The 22,513-nt window shown below is 45.2% G+C and overlaps 1 protein-coding gene across 4 annotated transcripts in view; it reads right to left on the bottom strand.

The window, feature by feature from the left end:
• Ubr2 (ubiquitin protein ligase E3 component n-recognin 2) overlaps positions 1 to 17,508 on the bottom strand; it is an 82,596-nt gene extending 65,088 nt beyond the window's left edge. For 2 of the 4 annotated variants that reach the window (NM_001177374.1, NM_146078.3), the window contains exons 1-2: positions 16,764 to 17,154; positions 7,208 to 7,467 (exon numbers count right to left, since the gene is read on the bottom strand). In NM_001177374.1, the coding sequence (NP_001170845.1) occupies positions 7,208 to 7,467; positions 16,764 to 16,841 (338 nt within the window). In that variant the 5' untranslated portion in view covers positions 16,842 to 17,154. Of the gene's footprint in view, positions 1 to 7,207; positions 7,468 to 16,763 lie in introns of all 4 variants that reach the window. The other 2 variants (XR_001782069.2, XM_030249735.1) reach the window with 2 other exon arrangements.

Consider the following 22,513-nt stretch of genomic DNA (forward strand, 5'->3'; position numbering starts at 1 on the left):
GGAAGACATGGAGAAGGAGGAGAAAGAAGACAGGAGAGCAGGAGGTCTCCATTAGACGGGATACCAGGAGCATGTGGCCAAGGGAAATGCCCTGAGGAAAGACTGATGGAGCAGAAATAACCCAGGTGAGACTCAAACAGCAAGTATCTTAGGCAGTGCAGCTGAGAAATAGCCAACCTAGCATAGAGAACCAGTTTAGGAATAACTATCCAGTAATTGTACTAAAGCTAACTAAATCAATATGACTTTGACTTGATTGCTGGGGGGCTGGCCAGGTCATAGTAAGAACTAAGAAGAGTTACTAAATACCTGTAACAACAACAACAAGGATTCTACCAGTGACAAAACAGCAGATGCCACTCCCCAAAAATCTGTTGGATCTTCACTCAATGCAATCAGCACAAAGGTTTCCGCTTCACACTGGAGCGTGCGAGGAGCCCGTGAGCACACATGCGACTGGAATGGTCCATTGCTCCACAGGTCCAGGAACACTGACCCCGGAAGCTAAGCAAACCCCTAAGTCAGAGTTTGCAAGTTTTTGTGGAAGTTGCATCTAAAGTGGAGGCCAGAGAGTGCTGTTATGTTACTGTTTCCTTTATTCCGAGACGAGGCCTCTCTGTACAGCCCTGGCACTCACTATGTAGACCAGGCTGGCTTTGAACCCACAGAGATCTGACCACTTCTGCCTCCCAAGTGTTGGGATGAAAGGTTTTCATTATTTGGCTCCTTGGTGTTCTTAGATTCATAACTATCTCTTCTGGATTTCCCCGTCTGGATGGGTTTCTCTCAGTCTCACCTCTAGTGCATAAAGGCAATTATGTTTAGTATCCATAATAATCAAGACAGCTCTGACAGTTTGCGGATTTGCTTGTCTATAGTTAAATAAATAAAAAATTTCCCAAAGAATGGGGCAGCAAATGTTCCTATGAGACACAGATGCCTCATGTTCTAAGGCAGAGGGAATATTTGAGGCTGCAAACCCAGAATGGCTGGGTTTTCTATACCTAACCTGAAGAACACTCTCCAGAGTAGCTAGTTGACAAGTAAATGCGACTGAACGAGAATTGGAAACATACAACTAACAGCACTACTAAAGAAACAGTGGGGGCTGGAGAGATGGCTCAGCGGATAAGAGCACTGACTGCTCTTCCAAAGGTCCTGAGTTCAAATCCCAGCAACCACATGGTGGCTCACAACCACCCGTAATGAGATCCGATGCCCTCTTCTGTGTCTGAAGACAGCTACAGTGTACGTATTTATAATAAATAAATCTTTGGGCTGGAGCAGATGGGGCCGACTGGAGAGAACAGAGGTCCTAAATTCAATTCCCAACAATCAGATGAAGGCTCACAACTATCTGCACAGCTAAAGTGTGTAGTCACATACATAAAATAAAAAAGGAACAGAGTGAGCAGCAAAATGTCACCTTTGTACTGTCCCAGCACTCTCAGCAGTAGCCCTGGGAGCCGACAATGTTTGTTGTTCTGCCTGAGGCACTAGATACATGTTTCACATCTGCAGCTGGGAAACAGGACTCACAGGGCAGCCCAGTTTGGGATAACAGGGGATGTGAGCTCAAGACAAGTCCATCTTGCTAAGTTACCAACATCTCTTTCCACAGCCCAAGTGTGCTATGTGGCAAAGTACCTTTGCGTGTACTTTGTGGTAAAAGAGGGCAGTACCACAAGACAACTTGCTTTCCCACGAAGGGTCAAACTGCATGGAGGCTGGCTGCTGATGCAACCTCAGAGCTATGTTACAGCAGGCCATCCTGTGGCTGCTGCAACATTAACCCACAGCACCGCCCACAGGGGCTGGACACAGCGTGGCCAGCTGTGCTGATGGCCAGCCTTGCAAACTAGTTGTTCCCATCATGCACCTGACACACGTGAAAACCCCATGTAAGGACAGAAAGAGTGAAGCGTACAGGGGCAAACGGCACCTGTCTTAGAATGGGTCACCTGAACTCCTTCCTCTCCTCCACCTAGTGTGTCCATAAGACAGGGGTCCCGTACTCCAGCAGCACAGTTCTCTGGAGGCCAGCATGCCCCCCTTCTCTCTGCAGTAAAATTCATCAACATCTCCTACTTTGGGATTCTTACCCCACAATTCTTTCTCTAGGGCTGACAACCTAGGAAACCGTATCGAGGTCTTATTTTGCTTTCTCCATCTCAGAAACTCCCCAGCCTTTACTAGGGATGACAGTTCCAAACAACAGGCCACACTTCTAAGTTTCAGTGGTCACAAGAAATAATCCATTAAAATAAAAGAAGAATACTCAAAAACACTTTTTTATTTATAGATATGTGTGTGTGTGTGTGTGTGTGTGTGTGTGTGAGCAAGCCTCTGTACCACAGTGCACATGCAGAGGTCAGAGATGACCTGCAGCTGTCAGTCCTCTCTTTCCATCACGTGGTCTTGAGGATCTGACTTGGGTTAAGGCTTGATGACAAAGACCCACTCCTGCTGAGCCATCACCAGCATATCACATGTTTTCCAATACTTATTTTTAGTATCTTAAATTATATGTATTTCTGTGTATCTAAATGTGGGTATTTGCACCTCGAGTGCACTAGCCTGCATAGGACAGAGGTGAGTTAGCCTCCCTGGAACTGGGGTTACAAGTGGTTTCAAGCAGACCGACATGGATGCTGGGAAGGAAACTTGAGTCCTCAGCAGACAGTGCTCGGAACTGCTGAGCCGCTCTCCAGCCTCCGTGATTTATTTTTAACAAAAAAAGTGCATGTCTACACATCTGAATTTAGCTGAAAAAAAAACAAAAAAAAAAAAAACAAAAACAAGACATGAGCCCATTTTCCCACATTTTATTAAATATGAGTGAAACAACAACTAACACTGGCATGTGAGAATAAAAGGCAGGCAAGAATGAACAAGGGCTTGGTAGTCAGAGGCCTGGTGTGATATGACACACATGTTCCCCGCCTGTGCCTTCCTAGTGGCTTGAATAACACGGAGGTGCCTCAGGCCTCAGAAAACAAACTCCTTCTGACCTTCTCCTGCCAAACCTGTTTTCCCTTCTAAGCCAGGTTACCAGAACTGGAAGGACACTCATCCCAGCCTTTCTGTCCTGAAGATAGCCATAAAGAAACTTGAGAGTAGCTAAGTGGATCCTAATGGAGATTCCAGAAGCGTTCCTGCCCCACAGCACCTACAGGAAATGCTGCAGAGGCTGAGAAGAGGCCATAGACAGACTTTGCTGGGTTTATCCCTCAGCCTAGTGTTAGCATTGGGTCTCACCCTTGCTGTCCAATCATGCTCCCGAGCTTCTCGGCCATTCCCTGAAACCCAGAAAGGCTGCAGCACACAGAGCTTACAGGATGCTGAGCTCCCAAGGGAGGCACAGGCACACCCTGCCTCCCATATCCTGCCCCGCACATCATTCTATCTGTATTCTTTGCAACGTGATTTATAGTAGCTCAAGAAATACAATTCCATGCGGCAAATTAATCAAACCCAAGGAGAGAGTCCCAGGACTCTTAAGCGACCTTCCTGAACACTAGGGGTTCAGAACTGTTACAATCATTTGAGATGGAGTGGGAGGGGGCAGTCCTGTAGAACTGACGCTTCAACCTATCTTTAAAACTGATTGCCTACACTCACGGTGGGGGGCTGGAGGGTAGAGGCTGTGGAGGGGTGTGTGTGCGTGTGTGTGAGATGGGAATGGATGACCCACACATTTTGGCATCTGTATTACGAGAATATAACAGGGGAAACAGAAACTGAATCAGAGTTTTCCTCTACATTGGATGTAGTTCTAAACTTTACTTATTTATTATTTTAAAGATTTATTTATTTTATTGTATGTGGGTACACTGTCGCTCTCTTTAGACACAGCAGAAGAGGGCATCAGATTCTATTACAGATGGCTGTGAGCCACCATGTGGTTGCTGGGAATTCAACTCAGGACCTGAAGAGCAGTCACTGGTCTTAACCGCTGAGCCATCTCTCCAGCCCAGTTTTAAGCTTTATGACTGTAGGAAAGTAACTCACTGCCCCTTGGGTTCCTGAAGGGCATTACTTCAGAGGCTATGGAAGGACTAAATGTGATTCCACCTGACTGGCTTGTGTTGGTGTATAGAGTAATGTAGCTCTCCTTCCATGGTGGCCACTGAGACCAAGTGAGATGAGATGCAGTACCGAGAGGCTGAACACTAGGCAGCCCAAGGGGCAGTAGCTAAGGGAAGGGACCCCAAGGTCAGCCCAGGACGCCCAGGGCTACAGACAACACAAGCACAGCGGAGATAAAACAGCACCCTCTGTGCTCAGATGAGTGTGGGGTGGAAACTTCCTGGCCATCGTCATCATCAATGAGACTGGATTTAGAAATCACAGTAGACAGGCATCTTTGGATACGTCTATGAGGATGCTTCCAGAGGGGTTTAAAGGAAGTGGGAAGACCCATCCTGATGCGGGCAGCACAAGCCTGCAGGCTGGGGTCCTGACTGAACAAAGGGAGAAGCAGGCAGAGCAGCATCCATCTCTCTGCTCCCTGGCTGAGTGCAGTGTGACCAATGCCCCCGCCCCACACTCCGTGCTGAATGAGTCTCTCTATCCCTGCTGCAGCCGCCATCCTCCACTCAGATGGACCCTCTGGGAATTATCCAGGCCCTCAGCACCAGACTGGTAGCGATGAGGTATGAAGCTTCATGGACTGAGCCATGAAGTTTGGGAGTTTAGGGCTCCCAGATACCGTCATGCCAGCCATTCTAGCAAACGCTCTGTTGTAAGGTGTCCTAAGGACAGCAGACGATGTGACATCAGCCCCTCATTAAGGCTCGGGTGGGGCTTGCAGGCTTCCTACACTGCCCTGCAATAGAGAGCACCACACAAAGACCCTTGCTCCAGCAGGCAGAGAACCAGGGGGCTTTAGAGTTCTGGTCAGGGCAGATGTTCAGCAGAGATACAAGGAAGGCGAGGCTGTGTCCCTGCACATGGTAAGAAGGGTGATCACACACAGCTGGGTGGCAAGAGCCACGCAATGGCCGCACACCAAAAACTGATGGAATCACGTTCCTCCTGTCAGAGCAGGGAACTACACAACCTCAAAAGAGCCCAGATGGGTTGGTTAGAAGTAGGAAATCACTGGAGCCTGATCCCAGATATCTACTTTCAGTGCTTGGACAGAGAGAAAATGAAGCCCTAGGAGAGGGTACAGAAGTACTGGACACCCTAAAGCAATGGGCACACCTGCCACCTGGACACTGTGCTATTTCCAAATACTATCTCTACTAAAAAAAACCAGTTTCTTGGGAAAATGGTTGATTTCAAGGCAGGCGGGGAGAAATCTGAGATGCCAGGGTGGCATCTTGTGCCAGAAACTGAGGAAGCACTATGTCAACACGAGCTGTATAAAAAGGAGCTGATGGTGTGGAAGGGTCCTACTGTGGGAGGCGAGAACAAGAGCGCAAATAAAAACAATCGGTACCACACCGACAGCCACACGTCAGTACATCTCATGTTCAAGTTCTAGAATTGCACAAATATTAAAAAACAAGGAAACTCAAACTGTATAGAGAAAAAGACAGCTACAGAACCAAACTGCTTTCCTACAGGACTCTTGACCACACAGGGGAAGTGACCTCACAGTAGAGACAGCAGCATATTCAGGTGATCGATGGGACCACAGGTCACAGCAGGTCAGATTCCGCATCTCTGTGGCGATCTGGCCAAAGGTGCAAGGATCATGTACTAGATGAACCCAACTGGAAGGACATTCTCAAAAGAACTAGTTTGTAGTCTTCAAAAGTGTCAAGATTATGGAAAAATAAATCAAATAAGGCCTGGGGCTCATACTCAGACTTTAGACTTGTACAGCACACAAAGGTGTGACTGGCCTTGTATCTTTTGGGCATAATGGACACTGAGAGACCCATTGAAACACAGCTTCCATATTCACAAATCACAAGGTTGAACTAGACCTGCTCTCTACACATCAGTAGTCCATACAAAGAGATCTTTATAACACTAACGAATTCAATCTAATAGTGCTTCACTGTTTGGTACAATTAGAATTGATATTCTGACAACGCTAATAAGGGAAAACTAACATGGAAACCCAGACACCTTAGTTAGCTTAATTTGAATTTTACAAGAAAACGCTTTTTAAAAGTTAAACAGTACCCCTGCACAGTGGAGTATTATCTAGCCATACATAAGAACTGAATGGAAAGATGCTAAGTTTCTGTCAAACAGAAACTTTACATCTGCATACATATATCTTTTCTTTCTTTTGAGACCAGATCTATGTAGCCCTGGCTATCCTGGAACTCACTATGTTGTAGATCAGGCTGGCTTCAATGTCAGAGCTGCACCTGTCTCTGACTCGGAATGCTGATCTCAGAGGTGTGTACCACCACACCCGGCTTCTATGTTTATCTTCATTACAGTCATCCATTTTGTGTGCATGGACACACGTGTATAGGCTTCTGGGTGGCATGGAGTATGTGTGGAGGTCTCTCCTTCTACCAGTGGTCTCTGGCATCAAATCATCAAATTCTGGTCCTGAGGCTTTACACACTAAGCTACCTCACTAGCCCAGTTTGTGTGTGAGTGTGCATACTTATGGTTAAGATAGTCTGTACGTATATATGCACACATGATACCTACCATGCATAGAGAATTTCTGGACAGACAAAAGTATTAACGGTGATAATCACAATTGAAAGTCAGACAGGCCAGGGCACGTTACTCTCCTCCGGCTCTCAGATTCAATTTCACCAATCTTTTAAGGCCATCTTGTATCAGTAAAGCCCATGCAGGCATATCCTACTTTCTACCACTCCCAATTAAGAAGAAACTCTCTGGATACATAGCTGGCTCTCCATATAGGTCGGCAAATACAGAAAGCTGTGGGCACCTCACCGTGCCAGAGAGGACAGAATGACCCAAAGCTCATCAAGGGATAGGAAAGCAACAAAGGCTCCACAGCCAGTTCTAGAACAACGGCCACCTCAGAAAGCACCACTGTGAACGCCACGCATGGGGAAGGGTCACGAAGGAACTGCAGCTAGCACAGAGACGGTTGGGTTTCTCCCGTGCTGATGACAGGCTGTGTGTTGAACTGGGGAATCATTTCGTGAATATTTGTTTCCAAATCAGTTTATTAAACTGTGGACTTTGAAATGCATAGGTTTTATAATCTAGAAATAAAAGTTTGCAGTTGTACAGGAGAACTGTAGTCTTTTACCTGCAGGAGTATGTAGGTTCCCCCACTTTAAACACTCGGCCACAGAGGTGAGAAGGCTTGTTTGCCTGCTCGAGCTTTGGAAATCCCAGCGCAGGGTCTTCAGCGCAGATGTACCACTCCATCGGTCCCAGCAGGATGTGCTGTGCCAGCGTGTCTTCCTTCTGAGGGAAGGGGTTAGGGCCCCGGCAGTAGATTTTGGGCACACAGTGGGCTAAATGCTGGTACACTTCTCTGTTGAGGTCGGTTGCTTGCAGCCATCTCTTTAAAAAAAGAAAACAAAGTTTTAAATAAAGTCAACTAACTGTTGACTTCAGTAATTATACAAAACTTCATTTTTGGTAAAAAAAAAAAAACAAACCTATTACTACTACTACTACGATTACTAAAAATCATATTTTGCTTATACTGTTGTACATTAAAATTTAATCTGGACCAGCAAGATGGCTCAACAGGTGCTTGCCGGATGACTTATTTCAATCTCAGGACCCTCATAAAGGTAGAAAGAGAAAACAGACTTCACTAAGTTGTCCCTCAGCCTTAACATATGTGCTCCCTACATCACACCACCCCACACACCCACTTACACTCACCTTATTCAGACCCCGCTGCTATGTTCATTTGAAGTCTAATGCCCTGCTCAAATTGTGACAGGGATTTGTTGTCAGGGGTAGATGAATAGGGGTGTGTGTGTCACTCTCATACACATGTATATGGTCTCACAAGAACCTGGCCTATGGACTATGGCTTCTTTCTCTGACCAACTTCTCCTTATAAATCCTTTCCCCTTGGCTCTCCCCACTAGATACAAATTGAAAACAACAAAACAAAACAAAACAAAACAAACACCTCCCTTTTCTGTGCCTCAACTTTTGCTTCCAGCTCTTATATAACTGGGTATCTCACTAAGTCAAAATGCCTGAAACTGAGCTTGCGATCTTCCACCGCCATCCAAGTCTGTGAAGATCCCTCTTCTGCTCTGCTTAGCATCTAAGGCTCTGTTCCGCCATCAGGCAGGCATCCTCTCATCTCTTTACTACACAATCCCTTACCCATCCTCTCCAAGTGCATTTGCTTGGCCTCTTGCAAGGTGTATTCTAGGTCCATTTCCCAACTCCTTTCCCCTCTTGTCAGGTTTAAAACACTGAGCACCAGTGAATGACTGCAAATAGGTCTACAATCCCATTGTACTTATACACAGAAAGAAAGTGTGTGTGGGGGGGCTTAGGCCTGCAGCGGGTCAGGTAAGACTCTAACTCTAAACCCACTCCTTTCCCTGCCTCCTGTCCCGCATGCCTGCCCTCCGCCCATGTGTTCATTGTTCTCTTAAATGTCTTTGTGTCTGTCATGTTGCCTCTAAGCCAGGAAAAGGATTATGAACCTCAAAACGTGAGATTAAATGACCCACTCTACTAAAACACCGTTACCTGAACTGCTAACACAACTCTCAGACCCAGCATTTACTTAGGTTGCAATCAGTCTTGCTAAAAGACTATTTGCTGGGCAGTGGTGGTGCACAACTTTAGTCCAAGAACTTGAGAAGCAGAGGCAGGTGGATCTGATTTTGAGGCCAGCCTGGTCTACAGAGTGAGTTGCAGGACAGCCAAGGCTACACAGGAAACCCTGTCTTAAAAAACCAAAAAAGAGGGCTGGAGAGATGGCTCAGTGGTTAAGAGCACTGACTGCTCTTCCAGAGGTCCTGAGTTGAATTCACAGCAACCACATGGTGGCTCACAACAACCATCTGTAATGGGATCCAATGCCCTCTTCTGGAGTGTCTGAAGACAGTGACAGTGTACTCATATATATATTAAATAAATCTTGAAAAAAAAGAAAAGAAAAAGACTCCTAGTCAAGCCAGGCCTGGTTGATGTGTGCCTGTAATCCCAGAACACCAGGGGTAGAAGCAGGAAGACCAAGAATTCAAGGGACTATGATGAAAGCTAGCACCAGAGGAAGTCTGTGTACAGAGCTGGAAGTTGGCTCAGAGGTTAAAGCACTTGTTGCTCTTGCACAGAATCCAGGCTCAGTTCCCAGGACCCATGTGGTAGCTCATAAGCCATCAGCAACTTCAGTTCCAAGAGATGCGATGCCCTCCCTCTTCTAAACAACAAGGGCGCCAGACATGCACACGGTACACAGACACCTAGATAAAGTGCCCATACGCATACAAGAAGAAGAAACTGAGAAGTAAAGGTAAGGCCTTCACGTGGCTATTATCTACAGAAACGCCAACCCTGCTCACCGTAACATTTTAAATATTCACGAGGCAGGCCAGGGATTGGGGTGCATGGCTTCAATCCCAGCACCCAGGTGGGTCTCTGAGAGTTTGAGGTCACCCCGCTCTACAAAGGGAGTTCCAGGAAAACCAGGCCTATTACACGGAGAAACCCTATCTTGAAAAACAAAAACAAACAGACAAAACTTTCATGAGTGGCATATATTAACTTTTTAGTCAATCTCATGTTCCAGAGAACTTTTGCTAAAAATCTAACATTCATAAGGAACGGAACTGAGAGAAAGGCTGTAATGGCAAATGTGAGTTTCTACTGCTTAGGTAAAAGTGAATTTTCTAAACGCTGCTTTCATGTTTACAGTATGTGAGAAGGAAGAGACTACAAATTATTTTAAAAATGGTAGTATTTCTTAGGAGGCAATCCCAAGAGCTTAGGATTCTCCCTTTTTAAAGAGTAACTCTAAATCAAAATGTTGTATTTGCAGGAACATGCACACACACGAACACACACACACACGAACACACACACACGAACACACACACACACACACACACACGCACAGACACTCTCTCTCTCTCACTGTAAGTGCCACACTTAAAGGACAGCGCAGTCTTACTCACTGATGGGTTTGTTTGTTTTTCTTGACACTGGGTCTGTCTGCACAGCCGTGGCTGTCCTAGAACAACTGTGTAAGACCAGACTGGCCTTGAATTCTAAGACATTCTCTCACTCTGCCTCCCAAGTGCTGGGATTAAAGGCATGCGCCACCATATCTGACTCACTGAGTTCTAAATGGCACCTTTATCGTCATATCTGATGGGAAATGTCTAATTGCTTACCCATTGTCAGATAAGCAAAGATAAGGATAAGGATTATCAAATTAGCCTATGCACTTTTTTTTTTTTATGAATGAAAAAGTAAAAAGTCTGAATACAATTTAAATGACAACACTAGGAAAAGTTTTACTTAAAAGCATTTTTCCCGTGGAAGAACAAAGCATGATGGCATACATACATACCTACCTACATACATACAAACAAACATATTCACTTAAAAAATAAATGTGGTGGCTGGAGAGATAGTCAGAGGTTAAATGTGGTGGCTGGAGAGATAGTCAGAGGTTAAATGCATGTGCTGTTCTGGTAAGGGACATGGTTTGGTTCCTAGCACCCAGCTGTAACTCCAGTTCCTTTTTTTTTTTTTAATCTTTTTTTTTTAAGATTTATTTATTTATTAATGTAAGTACACTGTAGCTGTCGTCAGACACTCCAGAAGAGGGAGTCAGATCTCCTTACGAATGGTTGTGAGCCACCATGTGGTTGCTGGGATTTGAACTCCCAACCTTCGGAAGAGCAGTTGGGTGCTCTTACCCACTGAGCCATCTCACCAGCCCCGTAACTCCAGTTCTAAGTGATCCAACACTCTTCTGGACGCTGCGGGTACCTGCCCTCATGGGAGTACACCCATGCACACAGACAGACACCCAGTCAGTCAGACAGACACCCAGTCAGACAGACACACCTTTTAAAATAAAAACTAGAAGGGGATAACAGGGTCTCACTTTATAGCCTTGGCTAGCTTGGAACTCCTTATGTAGATTAGGAACTCACAGAGATCCTCCTGCCTCCACCACCTGAGTGCTGTGATTAAAGGCATGTGGTACCAAGCCTTGTCAGAAATAAGTCTTGACAAAACAGATTTTCAAAAAAGAAAAGGACTGGGGCTATAGCTCAGGCTTAGAGCCCTTGCTGGGAGTGAGCAAGGCCCTGCTTCCAAGCCCCAGTATGGTAAGACAGAAAGCACAAGAGAATGAGAACCTGAGTTTCTAAAAGAGGTTAAATTTAAAATGGTGAAATGGCTAGGGGATTGGGGCCCAGCCTGTAATCCCTGCACTTTGGATGTGGAGGCAGGACTACCAGTTCAAAGTCAGCCTCAGCTCCTTTGGGAGCGGAGGTCAGCCTGTGCCACTTAAGATCCTACTTAAAAGAGGGAAGAACAGAGTTAGTTTTCCTTATTTGATGCTGGCGCTCTCCTGAAGCTTTCCTCCTACAGCACTGTAATCAAGAACAAATGGTTCCTAGAAGAAATTATGTTGTATTACTAATTGTGGCTTCCACAGCACATGTATCAAGTCTTCTCCGAAAGGTCACAAAAGAAGCTTGGACTGGAGAAGGGACTGTGGCACTGAGACAGTCTCACGGGGCAGCTCACAACCACCTGTAACTCTAGATCTAGGGGATTTGGTGACTTCTTTTGGCATCTTTAGGGCACCAGCACACATGGACATACACATAACATACACAGACACATAAGCACACATACACATACATAACTAAAAATTAAAAATAAATCTTAGAGGAAAGACAAAAGTTTAGGCTATTATCCTTACACAAAACATGCCATGAGTAAGACAAGTATCTAAGTTTAAATATCATTTTATTATATGCTATTATTTCAAAACCCAGCTAAAAAGGCTGACATATGTTCCTCATCTGTAGAAAGTAAACAACTGGGGCTGACGTAGTTCAGTACTACAGAACATAACGCTGTGGGTACAGCACCCAGTACTGCCCAAATAATTAAACAAATACAAAAGTTTACTACAGCTGTGGGAAAATGAAAAACCATGTAACATATTTGAACTCTATTACAGACACCATAATCTGATTAAACTTAGCATCACTATAAAAAGCAAGAAAATTTTAGGATGTCTCTGATAGTGGTTGCTCACATATTTCTCAAAATAATAAACCATCAGTTTTCTGTATCAGTTCTCCCCTGCCACCTACATCTGAGTGGTCTGTGAGATGTCACTGGAATTTCTAACTTGGCTGTGCTTTTATTTGTCCTTATTTCGGAAACAGGGACATTTACCACCCTGCAAGTCCCCATCAAGGAAAGAAACCGCCACCTCATTCCACCAGAGCAAATATGCTAGGATGACATTCCCAGCCTTCCTTTTATTAAAGGTTAAAGTCTTGGGATTGAGAGCAGTTATAAAAATATAAACACAAAAACAAAGGAGTCCCCAGAGGCTGGTCTCCTTCATTACTGTTCCTAAGTGTTCTACAGCCAATTAACTCACATCCTTCAAGCACATCTGGCTTGCCTTCAAGCAAGGCTATATGCAACGTGCAAGCTAGCTAGCTATAGAACAGCAAACCCTACTGGTAAAATGGAGTATACAGCTGGAGGAAAGCTACACTGATAGGTAGAAAGATTTGGAAATAGGCTCTAAGTTCATGACAAGTAAGAAAGGTAAAGCCAATTACAAGACAGTACTTCTCACTGACCATAATGGCAACAATCGACAGCAGACAAGAGCTGGCCAGGATGCAGAAAACCACGAACCCTCCTGCCCTGCTGACAGAATATAAAATGCGGCAGCCACTTTGGAAGATGGGCTGGCAGTTCCTCAAAAGAGTTATTAACATATGACCCAGCAGCTCCCCTCCCAGGGACATGGCCAAGAGAAATCAAAGCGTGAGCACACACATCTCTACACAAATATTCACAGTAGCACGTTCCAGATATCCAAAAGAGCAAGCCCAAATCTCTCTCCTCTCGTGAACAGATAAGATGTGCTATATCCGTTTGTACAAGGGGGCTATGGCTTGGCAATAAAAAGGAGTGAAAGGTCGATGCCTCCTACAACACTGATGAACCCTGGGAACAGAAGGGCGGTGATCACAAAACGCACTGCATGGCCCCACTTATATGACGTTCAGAGTAAGTGAGTCTATGGAGATGGAAAGCAGATTAGCAGTTGTTCACAGCTTGGAGGTCTGAGGAGAGATGAAAACGAGCATCCAACTCTAAGAACGCTCTCCAAGCCCTGAACCACACACTGTGCTGTTCCTCACTGAGCCCGTTCACAAAGGGAAGCTAGAAAGAAGCAACACACACACAATGCCACACAAAACGTCTATAAGAAGTGCGAGCAAGAGCCCACTGGCTAAAGGAGCTGGCCTGGCAAGCCCAGTAACCTGTGTTTAGTCCCCAGAGTCCACAGAGAAGATGGAAGGAAAGAGCAGACTCCTTGGCACTCGGGTGGCTCCACATCCTTCATCCCTCACACACCCACAGATAGACAGAACATCTGGAAGTCTCTCATTGGCTGTGTGTGTGTGTGTGTGTGTGTGTGTGTGCGCGCGCCCGAGGAGGAGGAGGGAACATGAGATTCCTCCCCAGTTGCTTGATGCCGTATTTTAAACAAGTCGCTCACAGAATCTAGGGTTCCTTGATTCTGCCAGACTAGTTTGCTAGCAAGTCCCAGGAATCCTCCAGTCTCCTGCTCTCCTGGGATCACAGCCATACACTGCTGTGCCTGAATGAGCCATCTACCCAGCTCCAAAGTTCTTTTCTCTTCTTTTCAACCCCCCCCTCCCTGTGACAAGGATCCCCTATATAGCACAGGCTGGACTGAAATTTCCAAGTGACCCTGCTGCCTCAAGCCCTAGAGTGCTCACCATCCAAACACAGCTTGGATTTCTTTTTATGCTTGGGGGAAAACAATACATGTACTTCTTACATGATAATCACTCGTAAGAACATACGGGAATAATCAGTTGTACTTGAATCATTCTACCAAGGAGAAGACTGACAGAAGCTGGCTTCACTGGTCCCCTCTAAAATTACAACAGTAGAGTCAGCTTGGTCAAAAAGGATGCGAACACGGAGTCCTTCCTTTGTCTAATATAGTGTCAATAAAGTGCTGAAGACTTGGTACTTACTCACAGGCCAGGTGTGGCTGTCGCATGCCTGGAAGTCCAGTATGCAGGAGGCCCAGGCAGGAAGATTGTGAGTTCAAGGCTAGCCTGGGACACTGAAAGCCTAACGACACAAAAGGCATCAGTACTTATTAAGTTAAAATGAAATTGCTTGGTCTTAGAAAATTACCAATTATAGAGGTCTAAATTCAGCAATAATTCTGTTCTCAGGAGGGGGGGAAGAGATAGGGAGTTTTTGGAGGGGAAACTAGGAAAGGGGATAACATTTGAAATGTAAATAAAGAAAATATCTAATAAAAAATAATTCCGTTCTCTATTAAATCTTTTCTAAAATTGACTTTTAAAAAATACATATATATGTATGTGTGTGTGTGTATGTATATATATTTTTTTCAAATAGTTATGTATGTATGTGTGTGTGTGTATATATATATATATATATTTTTTTTTTTTTTTTTTTTTTTCAAATAGCCCTGGCTGGCCTGGAACTCCATGTAGAATAGGCTAGCCTCAAACTGACATGTGCCTACTTCTGCCTCATCAGCACTGGAATTAAAAGTATGAACCACCACACTTGACTAAAGTTTTCAGTTGTGGTCAAGGGCCATGCTGGAGCCTAGGGCTGAAAGAACAATGTGAAGTGTCTGGCATCCTAACTAAATGCACCCAGTAGACCCTCCAGACATAATAGCATCCATCCTACTGTGCACCTGCTGTATCTGAAGGACTTCTCTTGGCCTTCCTTAAGTTTAATCCTATATAAATCTATATAGGAACGGTGCTTAAAAGTGAGCTGGGATGGAGATCTCCTCAAACTCGGAGTAAGTCTGGAGAGACCACTCTTGAAGCAGAATTCACTCTAGCATCTGTCACTCCAGTTCCAGGGGACCTTGCACTCATATGTACATACTGCAACACAGACACACACACGTACAATTATAAATAAAAAAAAATAAATAAATAAATAAAAATAAAGGTTTTGTTGCATTTCCCTTATTTTTCCCCATTCCATCTGCTTGAAATTGTCACCACGTAAGAGCGAGCTGGGAGTAACTGCCTCCGGCACTGGCTTTATAAACAGCTTCCTCGAGATCCTCAGGACACCTCGCCACTGTCAGAATGGGGGGGGGGGTAACACAGCTGGCGTCACCACCAGAAACAGATGCAACAAACTCAGTGGTAGGAAAAAAAAAATCCCCTCTGCCTCCAACACGAGCAGAGATACCAAGCCACGTCACTAATTATTTATTTTCCTGTTTTCTTATAATAGAGCCTTCATTTCTTTTTCCAGATGTCTTTGATAAATCAAAGGCAAATGGGGGGAGGTATCAGGTAAAAAAAAAATCCTTGGGTTGTGTGATATCACACAGAGTACAGGAAAACAGACTTCACACCTTACTTAGCCTCACAAGAATACAAAACTTAAAACTCACCAGGCAACAGTGGTTTGTTTTGTTTTGTTTTTTTTAAATTACCCCCACTTCCCTCTCATTTCCTCACCCAAACTATCTTCCTCTGGTCTATTCACTCCAAATATTCATCACCGACGGCACATCCCAACTACTGACCCTAACATCCTGTGTGATGATGTGTTAAATAAAGAGTCACTCATTTCCTGGGAGCTTTTTCAACTGGAGGCCTCTGAGACTAGGCTCCCAATTGTCTGAGCTATTTACAGTCACCGTGGACAATCTGTTCTGATAGGTGTCCCCTGCCCTCACTGGCAAAAGATGACGCTGAGTTTGTTGAAAGTTGTTGTCTTTGTAACTTTGCTACTTGTATCGGCGCTTGTTGATACTACATTTTAAGTCTTTACTGTGTCTGAATGGCTTAAGTTTAGGGCCTAAGGGTTCCTGATAGGCTGTGATCAACGCTATCATTAATGAGCTTGCATCTGTTCACCAAAGCTGCTTTTTCAAAGTTATATAACGTTTGTTCTCCGTCCAACTTTTCCCAACTCCTAGAAAAATTATGTATTTTTTTTTTTAAATCTGCCAGCCTCCATGCTTAGCAAACGTGTCGAGGCACCACTACATTACACACAGGCACCAAGGTTACCATCTAACGAAATAAACAAGTGCAAAACAACTTTTTAAAAAAGCACCGAGGGGGTAATGTTGGACTGTGCTGCCTGCAGCCTGGGTAAACTCCCCTCCCCGCCCCCCAGCAACAAAGTTGGAGCTGGGAGAGGATAGAATCCTTCGGCGCAGACACTGCTCCGCTTATCCTAAGAAATGGCATCAGAAGGTAAAGTAGGGCGCTTATACGACAACGTTAGGAAGCCGCTCGCTCCCATCTTCCAACAGCCAGCATATAGGGCAAAAACCCAAGTGTTGTAGACTTAATGGAGAGTGAAGCTAATTAGGGATAATGAAAGCTCTGTAGTAAGAGTCGCCGCGTATAAGGAGGATCTGAGCACCGAAGGCGCGGAGCAGGCTCGATGGCCTCCTGGGTCCTTTTCCCCACGGGACATGGCCAGCGCCGCTGTTAGCCGAAGTCAGTGGCGGGCTCCGGGATTCCCAGGACTCTGTTCCTCCCCCGGGGCGCGGCCTACGAGGGCCGGACGTAGCCCTCCCGGGCTCCCGCACTCACCCCTGCGATCTCTTCGGCAGAACATTCCAGCAAACTGCGGTCGATGGCCTGCACCTCGGGCTCCATCTCCGACGCCATCTTCTCTCCTCCTCCTCTCCCCGGGTGCTCTCGCCGCTGTCGCCTCTCCCCGGGCCTCAGCTTCGCCTCTGCTCCCGCAGCCGCGACGGTCACCCCTGTCCTGGGGCCGTCAGTCCCGGGCCGTCCGGGCTGCCGCCGAGCCGAGATGCGCGAGGAGCAAAGCGGGACGCGAACCTGCAGCGGGGACGGCAGCCGCTTGCGCGCGCGCCCGGGCTCGGCGCCCAGAAGTCAAGTCGCCTCCTCGCCCGTGACCGGGGGAAGGACACCGAGAACCCCAGGCCTGGCACTCCGGACAGCCACTACCGCGTTCAACGCCAAGAGAGGGGCAAAAACACCCAAGCGAGGGAGCAGGGCATTCTGGGTACTGTAGTCGTCCCCTGAGCGGCCAGGGAGAGAAGCGAAGCCTCTAATAAGGAGCGGCACACGAGTATCATGGGAGTTGTAGTCCATCCCCTGGCGGAAGCCTGGAAAAAGACAATTTAGAATCCGTGAGAGGGGCTTGACACCAGAAGAACGAAATAACGTTTGAGATCTCGTCTTAGTCTCTTAGTCCTATTTATTCTTGTCATTTTTTTTTTATCTCCCCAGCACCAAGAATAATCATTCCTGGCGCGATAGACACACAGCTGTCTGTCAAAAGTCTGGTATCTGATAAACCCTCAATTGTCAAAAGAATGAATGAATCGCGCGTTCTATCCCGGAGGTTCTAATGCCTTGTCATCCTGGCACTAGTCACCGAGGTGTATTTAGTACCGAGATTTTGAAAAGTTTTAAGGTACAATTGCAAGACATTTAATTTATGACCATTGATTGATATATATCCTTTTCTTTCCTTAAGTCTTGTTGCATCAGAAAAGGCGTCCAACGAATCAACTTAAAGACCAACTCTCAGAGTCAGACAACCCTGGAAGCACGCGCTTACTTCCGCGTCCAGCCTGCCTACTCCTGCGGCTGCGCGGAGGGAGAGCCAGGGCTAGAGCTGCGACTGCCATTGTTTTTTGCAGTTTCTCAAAAGGTCAAGGAAAAAAAAAAAAAAAAAAAAAAAAAAAAGACTTTAAGGTTCAATGGCAGGCCACAAAGCAACAGAAGAAATACTGGATATTTTTTTTTTTTTAGCTGCATTGCTTTAAGACTATACTGACAGAAGCAGATCTAAAAGCAGACCGATTGGAGGCTTATATACACTGACTGTAATTTGTGACATGTATTTGAATATCTTTTAAATTATCTTCGTGGAGAAGATTAGGCTCTCACAGATGACCAGACAAACCCTAATTGCCCTGTAGGAAGAGGCTGGTATCTTGTACTGGAGTTGTTAGGGTTAGACCTTGGAACCTGCGGCTCTAACAAGCTAGGCTCAAGCATATATCCTCAATATAACAATTAAAGAGATAAGCAATAATGAAGAGACAGAGAAAGGAGACTTATTCGATATAGCCACATTGGGGAGAGGGACAAAAAGGTCCAGTGACCATCTGCCCACCCTCAAGTTCACTACCTTTCAGAGTCCTGACATGAGGTTTAGTTTTAAAGAAAGGGCAGCCCTGGTCAAGGTGTGGTCCTAGTCCATCGCTGGTCCATCATTATCTTGACTCCAGTCTCTCTTGCAAGTTGTAGAAACTGTAAGACACCTCTTTCTGGGAGGCAAGCTCAAGCTCTGGTTGATGCCAGACTCCCCAGCCTTTTCCAACTCCTATTACTTGGGGGGGCCATTGTCTTAAAAGCCTGGTAGCCAAAGAGAAGAGCACAAAATGGTGGTACCTTTGTGGTTAGGGAACACAAAGGCATTAGATGAGCTAAAGTCAGGAGTGGGACCCTGGAAGAGCGTGTGTGGCGGTCTGGATGAGAATGGCCCTTCAAGGGGCTCATATATTTAAATGCTTGCTTCCCCACTGGTGGAACTGTGTGGAGGAGGTGTGTCACTAGGGGAGGGCTTTCAGGTTTCAAAAGTCCTAGCCCTTTCCAGTTAGCTCCTACCTCTGCCTACTACTTGTGGGTCAGTTGTAAACTTTCAGCTACTGCTTGAGCGCTATGCCTACCTACCTGCTTCCAGGCTCCCCCACCAAGATGTAGACTCACTCTCTGAATCTGTGAGCTGCAATAAACCCTTTCTTCTGAGATCCACCCTCACCTTCGCACACTCCTACCTTCATGCCCTTCTAAAAATGATCTAATGGCTCCATTTTCAATTCCCATGTACTCCTAGGCCTGTTTTTAAACAGGATCTCCTATGTAGCCCAAGCTGGCATGGACTTGGTACCTTCTTGACTTGGTCTCCTGAATGACGGAACAGCATTCACCACCATACCCAGGAACATTTTTATTCTTTTTTTTATTTTTTTTCCATTTTCTTGAAAGATCTCACTATGTAGACCTGTATATCCTGGAACTTACCCTGTAGATCAGGCTGGCCTCAGACCCACCGAGATCCACCTGCCTCTGCCGCACAGAGTACTGGAATGAGAGATCTGTACCCCCACACTCAGCTTATTTTCCCCATTTTTGTATATGTGTGGATACATGCACCGGGAGATTAGTGATGGGAGTCATCCTTATTCCATGAGGTTGAGCGTGTCAATCAAACTCACAGCTACAGAGATGGCTAGGCCTGCTACTAGCTTGTCTAGGGATCCCTTGTCTCTTTATGTGTTGGGGCCGGCCAGCGGCTCACATGTCCAGGTTCGAGCCTGGAAGGCATCTTGGAATCTGGAAGAAAAGAGGGAATCTAGGCGGCGGGAGAAAGGATGGAGCTAAGACAAGATTCTGATCAGAGCTCAATTTTAATATTTGGGAACACGGGGTTATAAAGAAGGGGGAGGGGCCCATTCCCGCCAAATCATCTTCCGGAGTCCAGCTGCAGGTGACCACGTGAATACTCTGGAACAGCTAGGCGGCAGGCGGTAGCAGTGGGAGTGGCAGAACGATAGGGTGGCAGGCTCCACCCCTATGATCTGCTGGTGATAACAGTCAAGCCTGCTCAGCTTGATTTCGGGCTGAGGGGGGGAGGTGACATTTATGGAGGATTGTACCCACTTGGCATTTATGTGGGTTCTGGAGATTTTACTCTGACTCTCATGTCTGCACGAAAAGTGCTTTAATGACTGAGCACTCTCCACAACCCTCCAAAATTTATCCCTGACTACCACGTCGATGTTTCTGATTACTTTGAGATTTATGATGCTCTTTTTAAAAGTGCATGAGTTGGATGGGTTATCAGTCTTTCGTTTTTCATTATGAATATATTAGGACAATGGCTCTGAAGCTTGTCTATGTATACAATACGGAACTCTAAAGCCTGGAAATGAGACATCAGACCTTCTGGTCTGGTGGGTTTTGAGTTAAACCTCTGGTTTGAATGTCTATGGCTCTAGGTATTTCTTGGCTTGGAAACAAAACAGAGACCGACAGGTTTATGAACGCAATGCATGTTAATATATAATTTCATCTATAAGTTAGTTTGTTTGAGGCAGGACCTCTATTCAGCCTTAGCATTCATGCTGAAGACCAGGTCGGCTTTGACCTTGCAGCCATCCTCTCCCTATGCCTCCTCAGGGCTGTGACTCCAGGAGGGCACCACACCAACCTGCCCACAATCCCCCATAGAATGTCTTAACAGCATTCCACATATTTGGCGGATCGGATCTTCCTGCCATCTATTGATGAGCATCTCCCAACCTTAGTCTCTGTCCTTCGATATATGCTTAAACCTCCAGATGTGTGTAGTTCTGTGGCTACCTCATTGTATTGTACTGTGGGCAGAGCAGCTGACTCATACGATATTTCTTTAGTGTTTGATGATATTTGTTGTCTGGACTACATGTATGGCCAAGGAATTCTTCAAAGCCGTTGCTTGTTAAATGTCTTCTTTGATTCTATTTTCTCTATTTCAGCGTCTATGTTTGACTTCTGTTTTCAACCCTGCAGAACCATCATCTTCATCTATAGTGGGACTATCTCAGGCCCACCAGCAATATAAATAATGACACAGAGGCTTATAAATATTTTAAAGCTTAGACCTTTTGCTGGTCAGTCTCCTGACTACTAATCCTAGCACTACATCCTGCCACATGGTCAGGTCTACCTCTCTGCTCCACTCTGGTCCATCAGTTCACTTCCATGTCCACTAGCTGAATCTCCTGCCTCTGATTTTTTTTTTCTCCCTGTATCCCTTTCTCTGCCTGGAAGATGCACCCTCCACTTATTGACCAGCTATTGGCTGTCAGATCTTTATCATAGTCAATCAGATACAATTCTACATTACACTAGTCAAGTGAGGAGAAGAACAAATATTTACAAAACAGGAGACCAGTAATGGGCCATAGAAATACCAATACCAAGATCCTGCCTGCAGTTAGCTCTCTGCCAATACAGAATTAATAATTGAATATTTACACAATGTACCCCAATGTAACCTTGGGTTTTCCTACCCATGCCCAGGTCCATTAAATAACAACTCTGAGACTTCTTATGTGTGAATAAATACTTAGGCCAGTAGCCTTGGCTCTGTTTTCCAACTAGCTTGTAGCTTAATTATCCTATTTATTCTTATTCTTTGTGTGCCACATAGACAGTTTCTTCCTTCTCGGTTTCTTGCAACCATCACCTCAGATTTCCCAGGTGAATCTCTCATGGCTGACTCCCAGAATTTTCTCTCTCTATTCAGGATGCTCCACCTTCTCATCCTGCTTCAGCTTACTGGCCATGGGCTTTTTTTTTTTTTTTTAATTGACAGGGGAATGTTTCCACACATTGCACAAAGGATTCCCTATACATTTCCCCCTTTTCGTCCAATAAAAGGCTCTCTTTAAAATTATATAACATAAGAACAATGATGAAGACCATCAGGTAAGAATAATGTCCAGTCCATGTGTATTTGGCAACCTTGGAGAAAGTATTCTACTATCTATCCTGTCTTGGTGAGCTAAGAGTTCTGTACCTAAATCAATCTCAATCATGACTTGCATTACCAACTTAAAACATCTTCTTAGGCTCAAGAACATTTTCTTAAATCCTAAACAACTTAAGCTTAATTGTGAGACTATAACCAATCAGCAACTTGAGAAGGACTAGACATTACCTGAGTATATAAGAAGTACAGGCAAGCAGCTTTCCAAAACTGATAAAATGACAGAGAAAGCCAGCTGCTTAGATGGTCCCCCAAAATTCTATAACGTTGAAGCATCCATCTTTAGCCTTCTGGTCCAGTATATGGCAGATGTTTTATGAAGCAGGAATTGTGAAGGACGGCTTACTCTGTCTTGGCAAATCTCAGCAGTTGACTTTCCTGTGTCTTTGTCCAGTTTAAACAGCGTACTGTCAGCATTCGAAGCAAGGGCAGTTTCTTGCTTAGTGGGTAGCTTGCCACGTATGAAGCAAACTCCATATGGAGGTTCGTCGATGCTCGTCATCTTCTTTGAAATAGAGTGGGGTGCTGCCAGGAGCTGACTATCTCATTGTCAAAAAAGGCCTTTTATAATAAAATATTTTTAAATTCTGTATTCTGTAGATCTCTGAGGTTTTTGAAGACCATCTACCCATCTACAATAAATCTGAATAGGCAAGAATTGCTTATTCTAGTTATTTACTATCTGTTCAACCCAGAAAACAAATTTCTGTAATAAACTAAACTAGTATCTAACATGACAAGCTTGATTAACTATTAACTTGCATTT

Source organism: Mus musculus, chromosome 17, assembly GCF_000001635.26.
Source record: "Mus musculus strain C57BL/6J chromosome 17, GRCm38.p6 C57BL/6J".
In the NCBI taxonomy this organism is placed as follows: Eukaryota; Metazoa; Chordata; class Mammalia; order Rodentia; family Muridae; genus Mus; species Mus musculus.